Source organism: Calonectris borealis, chromosome 4, assembly GCF_964195595.1.
Source record: "Calonectris borealis chromosome 4, bCalBor7.hap1.2, whole genome shotgun sequence".
Classification (NCBI taxonomy): Eukaryota; Metazoa; Chordata; class Aves; order Procellariiformes; family Procellariidae; genus Calonectris; species Calonectris borealis.
In genome coordinates, this window is record NC_134315.1 from 45,027,612 (window position 1) to 45,041,887 (window position 14,276).

At 43.6% G+C, this 14,276-nt stretch overlaps 1 protein-coding gene across 2 annotated transcripts in view; it reads right to left on the reverse strand.

Annotated features, from left to right (window-relative positions):
* Positions 1–11,208, reverse strand: part of CPE (carboxypeptidase E) — a 60,276-nt gene extending 49,068 nt beyond the window's left edge. Inside the window, exon 1 of one of the 2 annotated variants that reach the window (XM_075149383.1) lies at positions 10,904–11,208. In XM_075149383.1, coding sequence (XP_075005484.1) covers positions 10,904–11,186 — 283 coding nt within the window. In that variant the 5' untranslated portion in view covers positions 11,187–11,208. Of the gene's footprint in view, positions 1–5,879; positions 6,324–10,903 lie in introns of those variants that run through there. The other variant, XM_075149384.1, reaches the window with a different exon arrangement.
* Between the last annotated feature and the right edge of the window lie 3,068 nt (positions 11,209–14,276).

Here is a 14,276-nt window from a genome sequence, read left to right on the forward strand (position 1 = left end):
TCTTTTTATCAGCTGCTCCATGGAGTATCAAGGAACAGATGCTCCTCTGTTTCTGTTTATTTATAGACTTTTCCACTAAAGATTTGTACTGTAAGGTTTCCTCTGAAGATTTGTACTATTTATTTCCACCATGGATTTGTTCCCCTAACTGTAACACATGGAAACCTTGAAACCTGGAAATAGAGGTATCTCTGTTGTGACTCTGCCTACCAGCACTGGAAGAAAAGGGAGAATTGGAACCTTCTTCATACTCCTCTGCTATCAAGGCAGATTTTTAAACAAAAAAAAAAAAAAATTGTGTATCTGCAGCAGGTAAACAGGGAGAGAAACTCTTGACTCCTCCTCACCCATGCCCATTAGCATAGCTAAGTCAGCACAAATATTGGGGCTATTTGCTACTAGGAAAAATCTGGCAGGAAGCAGGTAGGAACCGCATCTTAAAGGTAGATCAAATGCTGAACCACATGTCATCTATCAAGTATATAAATAGACTGGGTACATGGCATAGCCATACGCTGACCTGCAGCATGGAAGATGAGAACCTAGGCACATAGATGAGAACCTGAGGCACAGGGAGAGGATGTTCTTATCCAAAAAGACGAGAAATACACAGCAGAACCAGGAAAGAAGTCAGTCATCCTTTATCAAAAAACCACTTTTCCTCTCTGTGAAACAACTTCCTACAACTATAATGTTTAAAGTTTAGACACGTGATAGCCGACTTCCCAACCCCACAGATTTCTTCTTCTCTCCATCCCACTACATACTGATGTCACCAAAAAGAAAGAAGAAATTTCATTCAGAAAGGCATAAACTTTGATCAGTCATTCCTTAACTGCAGGCTATTACAGAACCGAAGTCACATTTAGCCCTCTTTTTTAAGGGCACACATGCAAGTTGGGTTGAGCATTAGGATTTATAAGCCTCCTGCTTATGACAAAGATTCAGATGTACAGCTCCCGGTGACTTCAGTTTGATCTGTGGATGCTCAGCAGCTGGGCGGAAGGAGAAATTAAACCCTGTCTCGTTTATATCAGTTGAAAATCTCACATGGAGAGTCAGCTTACCATAGCCATAAAGTTCCCTTTGAAGTAACGACCTTTTACATGTGTAAAAAGTGTGTATTTAGGGTGTAGACTCACCCCGATTTTGCTTGTAGTTCTAAAACTGTGCTTTTTGTGCAATAAGCCAAAATGCAGACCCAGCCAAGACTACAAAACATTCAGTCTAGCATAGGAAAAAAAGGTTTATTTTGCATGATAAACGTGCAAGGAGTACACCGTTCATAACAGTGAAGGATAGTAATGTGTAACCGAAAGACAATCACACCGTGGGCTCCCTTTACTTTAAGGGACACAAAAGTAAAAGGACATTCAAATGACGTGTCTTGCAGCTAGAAACCTCACACTTTCTCGATACCAAAAAAATCTACTGGATCATTAGATTGGTATACCAGCAAGGATGCCTTTGCCAAGAAAACAGCTCATTAAACCTTGGCCAGTCGGATGTCCCACCTGATCAAACAATTCTTTCCACTTGGCTTTAAGGCAGATCCACACCTAAGTATTCAAAATGGCATACAATGGCTGTTCTCGCTGTAGGCAGGCTCTGCAGCCAGAGCAGCATCTTTCTTTGGTTCTAAATCAGGCATCTGACGCGCCATGGTCATGAACTGCTCCACAGAAAGAATGACTATCTCAGCTTGCTCCATGGGACTTAATTTGTGAGTAAACAAGGATGTCAGGTTTTGCTCATAATTCGGTATGAACAACTACCAGGAAGCAGCTACTAGCTTATACAGTTATAAATGTCTCACTTCGGAAAAAGAATTAATTAAAAACAAATGTTTACTGCCTTCGAACTGCCAACCACGGGTTTATGATTCGAGATTTTCTCTCACCTGGCCATCGTAGCTACACAGACATGTTTCTAACGTTTGCCTTCGTATTGAACCAAACCCCTCTGACAATCACCCTGTTACCTGCTGCTGTCATGGGAAGATGTGTCCGGTGCTGATTCAGCTAGCACAAAATTACCACACTGCAAGAAACCTCCACTCCAAAGGGAAGGGCACTATGGACCAAGACCGCACTTTTAGTCTAGTGTCCTCATCCCCTACCGTGCACCTGAAAGGAGTAAGCAAGGTGACAGCTTCAGGGCCACAGCTATCATGTCACGGTACATACCATCATTTCTTCATAATATGGCAGAACTCCGATTCCAAAATCCCAAATCCAGCAAGTCAAGCGGCTTTCTCCAGCACTGTTGTTCTGCAGAGCTCCTAACCCACTCCCCATACAGCACCAGCTTTCACCCTTAAACCTGAGCTAACACGTGCAGATCTTCGGCAGCCAGGAGAGCTCAGATTCATGTCACACTGAAAATCAAACCTCCCTACCCTGCTACTATTTTACTGATAGGGATTTTTTTTTTCCCAACCTTTTAACTACAAAGACCCTTGGTGTCTTCATTTAGCCTCAGCATACAAGAACGTAAGCTTCCAACATAACATTCTGATGCCACTGAATTCACTGAACCCTGGCTTTTGATTTGCAACTTACTCCAAAATGAAGTATGTGAAGTATACATCCTTTACTCCACTGCTCCTGATTCTACCCATTATTTTAAATAACCGACCCAGAAGCCTTAAAGTACACACTGCAGTTTTCACTCTTCCGTGATTCCACAACATTTTAAGAGAATTCAGCTACAAACCTTCTTTCCAGTTTAATTCCCAACTCAATGGGAAAAAAATAAGCGTGAGTCTGTGGCAATATATGCATGAGACTTTTGTTTAAAAAGAAAATGTAGACCAAAAAAAGACGTGACATAGGACTTTTTTTTTTAGGAGGAAAATGAATTAAATAGGTATGAAGACTTAACGATATAAATTAATATGCTGAGAAAAGATCAGATGGGGTTCATAAATAGTATGTTTCACAAAGCAAGCATATAAAGCACAACAAGGTACTTTAGATGATGACATACGAAGGCTGGGATTCAGGTCTTAACCATAAGCTCTTGCACATGTTCCCAAGTTAGAAGCCTGCCCAGTGTCGGCTCCTCTTAGAGTCAGTAGAGAAAACAGATGTTTTCAGAGGGCACTGCAGCCCAGCCAAGAGGTCTACCTGCTAATCAGCAAAGAGAGATTATAGCATGTAGGCTTCTAAATCATGTACCACATTTGAAAACAAAAATTAGGTGGAATGAACACAGAATTAATTCTAAATTAGTTTTAATACTAAATTATTGGCTGAGCCTAGTAGCAACTCCATTGCTACAACCAAAAATATGTGTTTATTATGAAATAGAAAGACCTGTCTTGCAATTTTCACCCTCTGTGTAATTTAAAGGCTTGAGATATTGATAAGTCAATTATAGAAAAATAACAGTTTCTCCTGAATAAAGTAAATTAAGAATTAATATAATAGGAAGGTCATTTTTTGATAAATCACATGATTACAATTTACTGCCTTTAACAAAACGTCTCACGAAATCTTAGGAAATGACTGTGCTTTATATATTTCTCATTAATTCTCTGGAGTTCACGTTAATGTCACCATAATAAAACATCCCTTTAATCCCAACCAACAACAAAACAGGCTCACCTCCTGTTTTCATTGGAAACTGTTAAGGCATTCTGCAGACGTGGGAGGCGATGACAACTCTTCTCTTTAAAAGAAATTAAAGTAATCAACTCTTTCCAAAGGAGTGGGATTGTCAAAACCAGCCTGGGTCAGACCGACAAACTCTGAATGCTCTGCATACTCAGACTAATTTTAAGCCTGAAAAATAAAACAACTGCCTTCTACAGAGTCATGTTTATTCTTAATGATTACAGCCCTTTTTTACCACAGCTTGGTCGCCCTTTGTGTTATTCCAGCAAATAAAAGAGAAACTTCTGAGATGCAGTAGCTGGGATCTATAGCGTTTTCACAGGTAGCACACAGCCTCTCTTAACCCTTTTTTAAATGATCTAACAAAAAGGGAAGTCTTTAAATACCTCAGCCAGTGAAGCAATTTGGAGTAAGGGTATTATATCTCTAGGAAACACTGCAGAGACTGCCCAGCACAGCTGCCTAACCACACTTACGGTGAATTTCCATTGACTTCAATGGGAACGTGAATGGCATTAACAACGAGCTGCAAATGTGATCTATAAATGTGCCTCCATCTCCTTGACTTTCACCAGTTCTGTGAGCACATTTTTAGCTGAATATTAAAACTGAGATAGGAAGGTAGGATGAACTCAGAAAAATTATTTATTTAAGAAAGAAAATATTAAAGAAGAAAAATCTATTTTCAAAAAACTGAGTGTTACCAAGTCCATCCTAAAAAAATATAAAGTTATTCAAGACTCTTAAAGAGAAAACAGGTGCTTTTAAGAAACTCGCTCAGCACGTACAGCCAGCCATATTATTGCTGGCAAATCCTACAGCCCTCCCGAGACCTCTGCAACCCACAGAATCTGCAAAGGGCACTGGACATCCCACTCTGAACGCAGGCAGCATTAAAGTTGTGCTGCCAGGGACCACCCCCGGCCAAACCCTGGCTGGGAGACTCCAGGGGGACTACCCTAAGTGGCACTACAGCCCATAAGGAATTTCGCTGGAAGGTTAATTACAGTCTCTCAGTCTTCTGCAGAACGAGCGAGGTACAACCAGCCCCAGATTGGCACTCCCAGAAGGCGAGCCGGTAGCGTGTCCCCGGCGGTGTTTGATGGGAAAGCCAGAACATCCTCACAAGCTCTGAAAGGAAAATCTGTTCCCTGATGCGCAAAGGGAAGAAAAAACCAAATGCAGGCGGCTATGTGAATAACAGGTTCAACCATGTTTTATTCTGCGTTTTGTTTCATACATCCCTGCAGAGACACCAGCAGCTGCCCCGCTCACACTCTCGGTTTGGCGCTGTGGGTGCGCGTTGGTGCCCAAAGGTACACCTGCCTTTCAGGAGGATTGCAAACGTAAGCCGTGAGAGGAGGGGAGAAGCTGAACCACAGCTGACAGAAAAGCGTGATGGCTTAACGTGGTCAGCACAGCATCTCCTGTTCTCCTGATACAAAGTGTTTTGCTTATATCCACCCCTTTACAGCCCCCACCTTTACGCAGTGCAGCTGGATGGATATGAACTCAGTGCACCCGCGTTCACCAGCGACCAGCCCCGTATCCTTCAACACCTCCCTCCAGAAAGGGAGTACCAAACAAGAGGCCATTGATAAAAACTGGCATTTGCTTAAACCTCGAGCATGCAAAAATTAGCTCTGCTCTCTAATATCGAGATTTAATTACAAGCTCTTGCCGTATACAATTTGTATTAATGCTCTGCAAAATTGGGAAGTATTAGTAGGGCCCATCAAAGAGCTCACAAGATTTTTACTTGCAAATTCCAAGCGTAAGGAAAAGAAGCTTTACAAAATCAAGTGCAACTAATTGTAAGTGATAAAATTAGAATGGCCGCATCTGATGACATCACCGTAACCAAGAGACAAGCTGCGTGCTTTCTAACGTCACCACTGCTGAAATGCCCGGCCGCCCGCCCACACCCTGCGCTCGCCCGACTGCGGCGGGGCAGCCCGTAGGGCCCACAGGTGACACCGAGGGGTCTCCCCCTACCCGGGCGGCCGCGCTCAGGCGGCGCGGCAGGTTCCCGCCCACGCTGGGCTGAAATCACGGCAGCCTCCAACACGTTTGTTCCTTCTTGCTGCTGCTCCTTCTCTTTTTCAAAGAGCAGCACTTGCTCGCGGTTCTCTGGAATGGCTGCAGAGTCATTTAAATTACAATCATTTAAAAAATATTAAAAAACGGGGTTTGTGCAACAGTGAAATACAAACATTACGAGCAACGGGTTTTTTTCCCTGTGAATTTGCCGGCTTTACTTACCACAATTTCTTATCACAGAAAGCATTAGCTCAGATGGCTGGTGCCACAGCTGAACGAGGGAGCGCTTCGACGACAGAAAAAACCCTAGGTACGGTTTCTGTGTTAGCAGACAGATCTTGGACTTCCCCATTCATTAATATACAGCAGAGGCGGGATTTTCACTTCTCTTTTAGCCACCCTCTAATTATGTTTTTGCAGGACGAAACGGCTCCAGCGCTGCAGGGCTGGAGCGTGAGAAGCTGCGAGCCTCACATTGGGTGACTTTGGGGGGGGCCAGCACAGGGGCTGCAATTTGGGAAGTCAAGCAGCTTATTTAGGCTCAGTGCCAGCACTGACCCACCCAGCCAGTTTCCTCACCGTGCCAAGCGGGGTCTTTGATAAAGCCACGGGTCCAAGGATTAATGTAGCTGAGCTGCACCTCGTAACATCGCCTGAAGTCGCACCCGCGGGCTCCCGCGAACGCTCCCGGTCACAACTGTGCTGCTCACCTCACGCGCGGTGTGCTCCGGCCTCGCCGGCTCACAATGTCCTCTTGTTGTTCGAAACTGAAAAGTCCAAAGTCTGTCATTTTCTAGACAATCAGATGTCTCGCTCAACTACAAATAAACCTTTTCCTTCTATTTGAAGTATTTTTAAAGATGCTTGTGGGGAGAAGGATGAACAATAAAATCATTAACATTGAAGAAAACTTCTAAATCAAATGCTGCTTTGAAAAAACATGAAATATTTTGTTTCCAAAATGCCATTATTCTGTTATTTTCAGGATTTCTGTTTCCTTTTCTCTAGCATGAACAATTTGATGAAAATGTCACGAATTTGCAGATCACTTTGTTGTAACAAAATCTGTATTTTCATCCATCCCCTCTCCCCTACATTTGATGCCAAAGTAATTTTCAGAGCCTGTATCTGTAACACACATAACAGTTAATTAATAAGCCTTACTTTGAGGATTTCTTCACAAAACTAAATGCTGAAAAATAACCTCTATAAAAATCTTAGTAATTTATAAAAAGAAAGTAGGAGTTGAGAGAAATTTTTATCTGCAATTTTTTCATGTAAAGAAAAAAAAAACCCTAGGAATCTTGAAAGTGTCAAAATGTTTCTTTTTCACATTCAAAGTGAAGTGGTAATGGAGGAGACTGGTCTTGCACCACCGAAATCAATGGCGCAAATGAGCCAGAAGTGGCAGCATGCCTAAAGGAGTGGCTGAACATTAACGGTGGAGGAACTGCTTTTGGCATTAATCAATTCTAAATATATTTCATTGCTATTAAAGAATACAAACTTATGCCCCAAATGAGCTTAGTTATGGTAATAAAAAAAGCCTCAAGAGATCAGCATCCATTGGGTGTTTGTTCAACAGAACATCAGATACCCAAAGCAAGAGCCTATTTCCTCTCTCAGGAGTAGTCAGTATTCTCCTGCACCTGAATTAAGGCAAAATATTGTTTAGTTTGTCCCAGAAATAATCTGTGCTTTACTGTCAACTGTCCCGTTTCTCCTTGGTGCATCATCAACTTCCCACAAGCTCTTTCTCCTCGCTTTCTCTCACCTCGCTGTCTGCCACCTTCTGTCAATTTTGCCAATTTTTGGCAAGCACAGAGACAAATTTGTATCTTCTCACATAATCAAAGCTACTCCAAAACATTTTGATCGCTTCCAGTCACGGTTCATACAACACCTTCTACTAACCACTGATGTAGTCTCATTCAAGCCTTCCTCTGCCTTAACTGTCTAGTCCCCATCGATTCAAAGGTTATCTGCAGGGAACAGCTGCCTCTGTATAAGCCTGTTTGTTCAAGTATCTTCAGCTCCAGGTTTTGCTTCTCCTCATTCAAGGGCTTCTTTTCCATCAGCGATTGCAGGCTCTAATCCCCCATACGGGTGCAGTACCAGCCTACAGAAACTGCTGCCACAAAAAAAAAAAATGCAAAGTATTAGAACAAACTCTGGCACGAACCAGAAGGGAAGCACAGGTAGCGTGGTGTTCAAGTTTGCAGAGAAGGCAGCGCATTCTCTGAGTTATTTAACGTAGGATCAGAAACTTGAGGCAGTCTCACGCTTCTGGCATTTAGCAGGGCTCTGGGAAGAGCTCAGTGGAGGCCGTGCTCATCTTCCCAGTGACTAATCTGGGTTTCCACAGTTTGCCAAGACACTTTGTATGCTCATGCAAGAAACCAGACTGGCTCATATACAGTCATTCTGGTTTCCAATGCAGCATCAGGACTTTAAAAAAAAAAAAATCCTCATAATGTATATTTACCCCAGCAAAAGTGAGGCCTTAATGATTCGTTCCAGTTGCTTCGTTCACTAAGGATTTGTTCCAGTTGCTTTGGCAGTCTAAAGCACGTTTCTAAAATTTTCCTACTTCTCTCATGCATTTTTTTCAAATATTGCACATATATTACAAATTTATTTTCAAAAATAGCTGATATAAATCAAAGTTGATTTTTATGCTTACATGCAATCAAATGCATTCACACAATACTGCGTGGCCATGCAATATGCATGATTATGCAATGTATGCATGTATGTGCAGTATTTGATTTACTCAGTATAAAGCTTCTTTACTCAGTACAAAGAGTTGTTATTGATGCTTTGCTGATGCTTTCCCGATTTATTTTGTCATCAGCTTGCTCACTAAGTGAACAGAAACATTTTCATTTGTTTTCACAGCGGCTCACTAGATAATTCAGGTATCATCCCTGCATACTCACCCAGCTTCTAGAAGCATGAAGCTCTCTACAGAATGTAAACCTATGAGCCATAGCATGTATTTTGTTTATACTTATATCTATTTTAAAATAAACCCTGTGACACTCAGGATATCTTGTAGGAACAGGTTTTGTTGAGGAATAACAATTTCTTAGCCCGTTGTGAAAAAAGAAAAAATAACTATGTGTGTGTCTGTGAAACTCTCTATCATTTTTCAACATTAGATGATGATAAATCAGGTCCCGATCTTGCAAGCTTTAATCACACAAAATATCCTTATTCCTGTTCCTGCGCGGGGAATCAAACGTGGATGCTCAAAGGGAGCGAGATCCCCCCTCAGGTAAGAGCTGCCTCCTATTTCCTGCCAAGGCTGGTACAAGGCTCCACTTCTTTTACTGCACAGCTTAAAAAAGCTCACATAGAAAAATAAACAGCGCTACCTTTTACTACATAGTAGAAGAAAGGGCACATTATTAAGAAGAAAACACCTCTAATGCAACCATTAGCATAATATTTAGGTGCTTAGGCTCTGTAACAAAGAAGCAGGGCTGTTAACAGTGCCTTTACAATTATTTCAAGGAGCACAACCGTAAATAGGTATGGGCTCTGGCTCGTTGCCCTTCCTAAAAAGAGCCTGAGTTTCTCTCATGTGCCACTGCAGACAGCGAAAGCTGCAGCAGCTCTCCACTTTGTGAGAAATGCTCGCAGAATGAAACTGAGGATTTAAATCAAACAATGGATTTGCTCTCGTTAACCAGGATTAATCCTCTGCAAAAAACCCAGCGTTTTCAGCATCCACCACTAAAGATTGCCAGGACTCATCACATTCCCTGACATGTGATTTGGACATGTGGCATTTTCGTCTATAGGGCTCCCTTTGTGAGGGACTGAGCATGTTCTAGGAAATGCTTGACATTCACTGTAGCTTATATGTGGATGCAATCCATAGGAAGTTTTCTTTTTTGCGGTTTGTTATCGCTCATTGATATAAAGTTCGATTCTCTTTTGCTTGGGCTCAGTGACAAACCCTTTCTCACATCACTGACACCAACAGGAGAAGCAACGTGTCTCTAGAAGAGCCACGGCCCCACCTCGGACTGCACAGAGTGCTCTTTTTGTCCCTGTTTCAGCTGGCTTGACAGAAGCGCCAAATAAATGTGCTGTAGCGACTGGCCCCAGACAGTAACACAAAGTCACAACAATAACTGCGTACCGTACCATTCTAGCGTGCAAATTGCATAGTGGCAATAGCCATTCTTAGCTTCAGGATCACCCTTCATATCAAATGGCAACATACCACACAGAAATTTTTCTAATTTCACTGCAATTCCTACATTTTTCATTTCAAGACAAGGCTTTACTACCCTGCCTTCCTCTTCTATCTTCCTGACGTCCAATATCCTATGACCTCTAAGTTTTATCAGTAGCCCTAATGCAGTCAGTAAAAATGTAAGTCCCTTGAGGATGCAAAGCAAGGTTATATTGAGGTCATAAAGCAGAACATTAAGCACTAATTGTATAAACCAAATCCCCAGAGACCCACAGAATCCACATCTCCACCTAAAAATCACCTACTTCCAGGCCTGTTCTGTAACCTACCGAGGGAAACGTGAAGACACGACTGCAGGTGGCTTGTGGTTGGGCCTCAGGTACTGAGCAGCTTTCAAGATTACGCCTTTTCACATATAGACATAAGTGATACTATCAATTCTGAAATCGGAAACGATGAAAAATGCACCCTTGTAGGTGTAAAACAAATGCGCAGTGTCAATCGCATCCCCCCTTATAAAAAAGGGGACCCCAGGTACACATAACCACATATCCCGAGACGCCTGTGAAAACGCCTGCAGCGTGACGCGGTAGCGCGGTTTCCGCAGGCAGCCTGGCCGCGTTACACAGCTCAGGCAGGCACAGTCATACCTAATGCCCCTTCCCCGAGAGTTTGGGTCGTGGCCGGGAGGCCAACGCCTCTCCTTTCCCACATCTGCGCCAGGTGCCTCCTGCAGAGCAGAGGGGAGCACCTTCACTCCCTGTCGCTGCTGCATGTTCCGACGCTTCATCGCGATTTTAGCGCGTTTCTCTCTTTAACGGGGCGCTAGATCCAACGACAGAGACACACGGACGCTCTGCGCGAAGAGCAGGCGTCCGCCGGCAGCCGGTGCCGCTACTCCAGCCGGTATTTTGGGGACAGCGTCTGCCCGCTGCCGCCGCACCCCGGGCTCCGCGCAGCAGCCCCGGCAGCGGCCCCGCTCCGCCCCGCCCCGGCGCGGGCGCCACCGGGGGCCGCCCGCCGCCCCCACCCCGCTTACCGGGCTCATGCTCGCCGGGGCGGTCGGAGACCTCGATGACCAGGAGCTCTCGGCCCTCGGCGCTGCGCCCCACCGTGTAGATCCTGCTGATGGCGGGGCACTGCAGCCACACGGCCACCAGCGCCTCCCGCAGCTCGGCGTAGCGGTGGTACTCGAAGGAGATGCCCTCCTCGGCGCTCAGCCGCCGCCGCCGGCTGGCGACCCCCGCCCCCGGCTCCGCCGCCGCCGCCGCCCGGCAGGCAGCCAGCACCCCGCAGAGCGCCAGCAGCGCCCGCACCGCCATCCCGCCCGCCTGCCCGCCGCCTGCGGCCGCGCAGCTGCCGCCGGCCCCGGCGGGAGGGACGGGGGAGGGAGCGGGGGGCGGGCGGAGGGGGGGGGGCGGGAGCGGCCGCTCCGCCCGTCTCCGCGGGCGGCGGCGGGAGGAGCGAGAGCTCCCCGCGGAGAGCGGCGGTGCCTGCGCGGCCCTGCGGAAGCCGGTGAAGCCGTTTTCATCAACCGATCTCGATGTCCCGATGGAGAAAAGCACTGGAAGAATCCCGGGGCACCATTTCTACATTGCTTTTTTATTGTATTTGGTGAAATACTTTTATTCTGCACGGCATTCATGCAGTCCCGCCGAGTTAACCCACTGGCAAAAACCTGCAGGAACAGACGGAGTGCTCCGTGAAAGATTCAGATAGTACTACTGCAGAATAACACAAATGTGTTTGATTGGCCTCACAGGGAAAACGATGAACAGCCATCTGTAAGGTAGCTTGCTCATCATCTGTAAGGTAGCTTTGCTGCATCACAGACAGCAAAGGACAAAGCAAGACTTCCTTTCTGTTACTGAGAATACTTACTTAGAGAGCACATCCCATTATGTTGAATGGGAATGCTCTTGTGAGGAACCATTCACAATATATTAATACATCACAGTCTCTTCTAGACCGCAGATTCTACAGGACTTCTGAAGCCATCTGTTTTTTCAACCAGTTTTTATAGGCATGGGTGTTTAGACTGCGTCGAAACAGGCTGTAAAGGACAGCTGATAAAAGCAAAAGGCTAAACGCTAAAGAGCAACTTCCATAGCAGGTTTTTTTATTATTTTTGAAGGACAAAAAGCCTCACTGGAAAATTTTGAGAGGTTCAAAATTTTGAAAAGTTTGAAAATTACACATCCAATTCATCCTTCTACAAACAGAATCTTGTCCCCAATAGTTAATACATGTTTTACCCTGATCTTCTAATCTAAAAGGGTGAACCTGTGTAACATCCCCTTCCATCACCAATTTATATGGAATCAACTTTTAGGAAGATTTGTTAACAATCCTTTGTGATCCTATGGATATTTTCCTAAATTATGGGTTGTCTAGTTCCGACCAAGAAGATAACGGAAATAATGTCTTCTAGGAGAACATCTTCACTGAGACTTGGTGATACACCAGCTTGGAAACTCATCCAGCATCTGAAACTCAGACATGAAAATGCAACTACTATATATAAATACTTATATATCTATTTATCTATATTCACCTATACTTGTTACCTTTCAGTGTCCTGACTGTCAGTCCTGGATTATTTGATGTGTTTCTCCGTAGCAAGAACCAAAGGTCAGCTCACCCAGTCCTTACCACCTTTCAAAGCCAACTGGGTTCAGAAGCTTCTCCGCCCAGTTTAATTCCAGGGTTACACAAATGCAACCATGTGCAAAGGCACCTTCAGAGCACTTCTTGGAGCCTTCAACTCTCTTTCTTACTGCTAGAAAACTTTGGGAGACGCCTATCACAGCACGTCACATTAGCTTTGGAGTTGTGACAATGCAAACGCAAACTTGCTCTACGCATTTTGAAGACTTGGATGTACAGAGACTCCCTGACACGTTGTTTTCTCTTACCAAGACCACTGTTCAGATTTAGGATCACAGAAGTGCCACCCCTCTGACTTCTTTTCTCCCTAACAGCATGAATTGTATTATGAATTTGTTTATGACTTCACACCACTTTAGAATTATGCGCAATATGCGCTCTCAGAGCTCCAAAATGAACTGCAAATAAAGGTAGCTGACCTAGCATTCAAAAGATTCACATACTTTATCAGTTTCGTTGGCTACATTCATCACAAGCTAAATATTCCTTGTTGTCTTCATCACTTTCCCTTGCACCTTATACACAAAGTACACAAATCCGCTGATGCTCTCATTTTAGACTTACAGTATCATTTTCTGGGACAACTTTCTGATCAGTCAAAAAAACCTTTGTGCAGTGTAGCAACTCTCATTGGCTTCCCTTCAAATTTATTTGCCCAAAATACAACATCCCTAAAAGATAGAAGTAGGCTTAGAAATCATCTATTTCTTTCCATCTCTTCAAGCAGTGAATTATTATTCCGCTACACTAAATTAGTCTCACAACTAGATCTGAATGGATTTACATTAATTTCCATACTTATTAACTCCCCACCCCCAAAAAAATCAAAAGAATGAGTACTTATAAAAACACATGCACATACACATCTTGTATAAAACAAGGCATTTTATGTACTATCAAATATTTTGAGTTCACACATACTAATTTCTTTTTAATAAGGGATTAAGAGACAATGATGAGATTCTCAGAGAGTTTAGGAGCATTCGCAGAACTGAGCGGGTGGAATAAATCAATGACTTGCTTTCTATCCAACCCCTCCTCCTGTTTTCCATAGTTCAGAGATGACGACTATCATCACAGGCAAAGGCCAAATTTCCTTGTAATATGGAAAACGGTTTTGCACTTGCCTTAGTCTCAGAGGAATACTCTAACCCCAAGGGCATTCCCAGGCTATATGCATAACCTGGCTCCTGGTTATGGCCTTGTAAGCTAGTAAAACTAATTAGAGCAGGGAGTAGAGCTCAAGTGCTCCCTGTCTAGCAAACGTCTTGATCAGCAGATTTCAAATCTAGTTTACCTCTCTCTTATGTCTGTATATGACACCGAATAGTAAATTATATTTCATTAATTGACGCAGCCTAAATAATTTGGTAATGGTGAAGAAAACTTCATCGACATTTACAAAAATACTTATTTATAGACAAATATATATATACATAAACATATATATAATATTCATATATATTTACGTATCACTCCATTCTTTTGGCCAAAACAAGTTGCTGAATGCGATTCAAATTTTCAAATACTTTTGACTTGCCTGAATCTGTCTTTTTCAGCAAATCATGATTCACCAGCAAGTATCTAAATAAATCTTCCAAAAAAAAAAAAACCAAACACCCACCACCCTCACACTCACAGAGTTCTGCTTACAACACTTGAGTAACTGTGCACTTTTTTTTATTTGTGTGGCAAGACAAGCGGGCTGAGGCAACTACTTTTTTTTATAACCCAAAATAAGAACC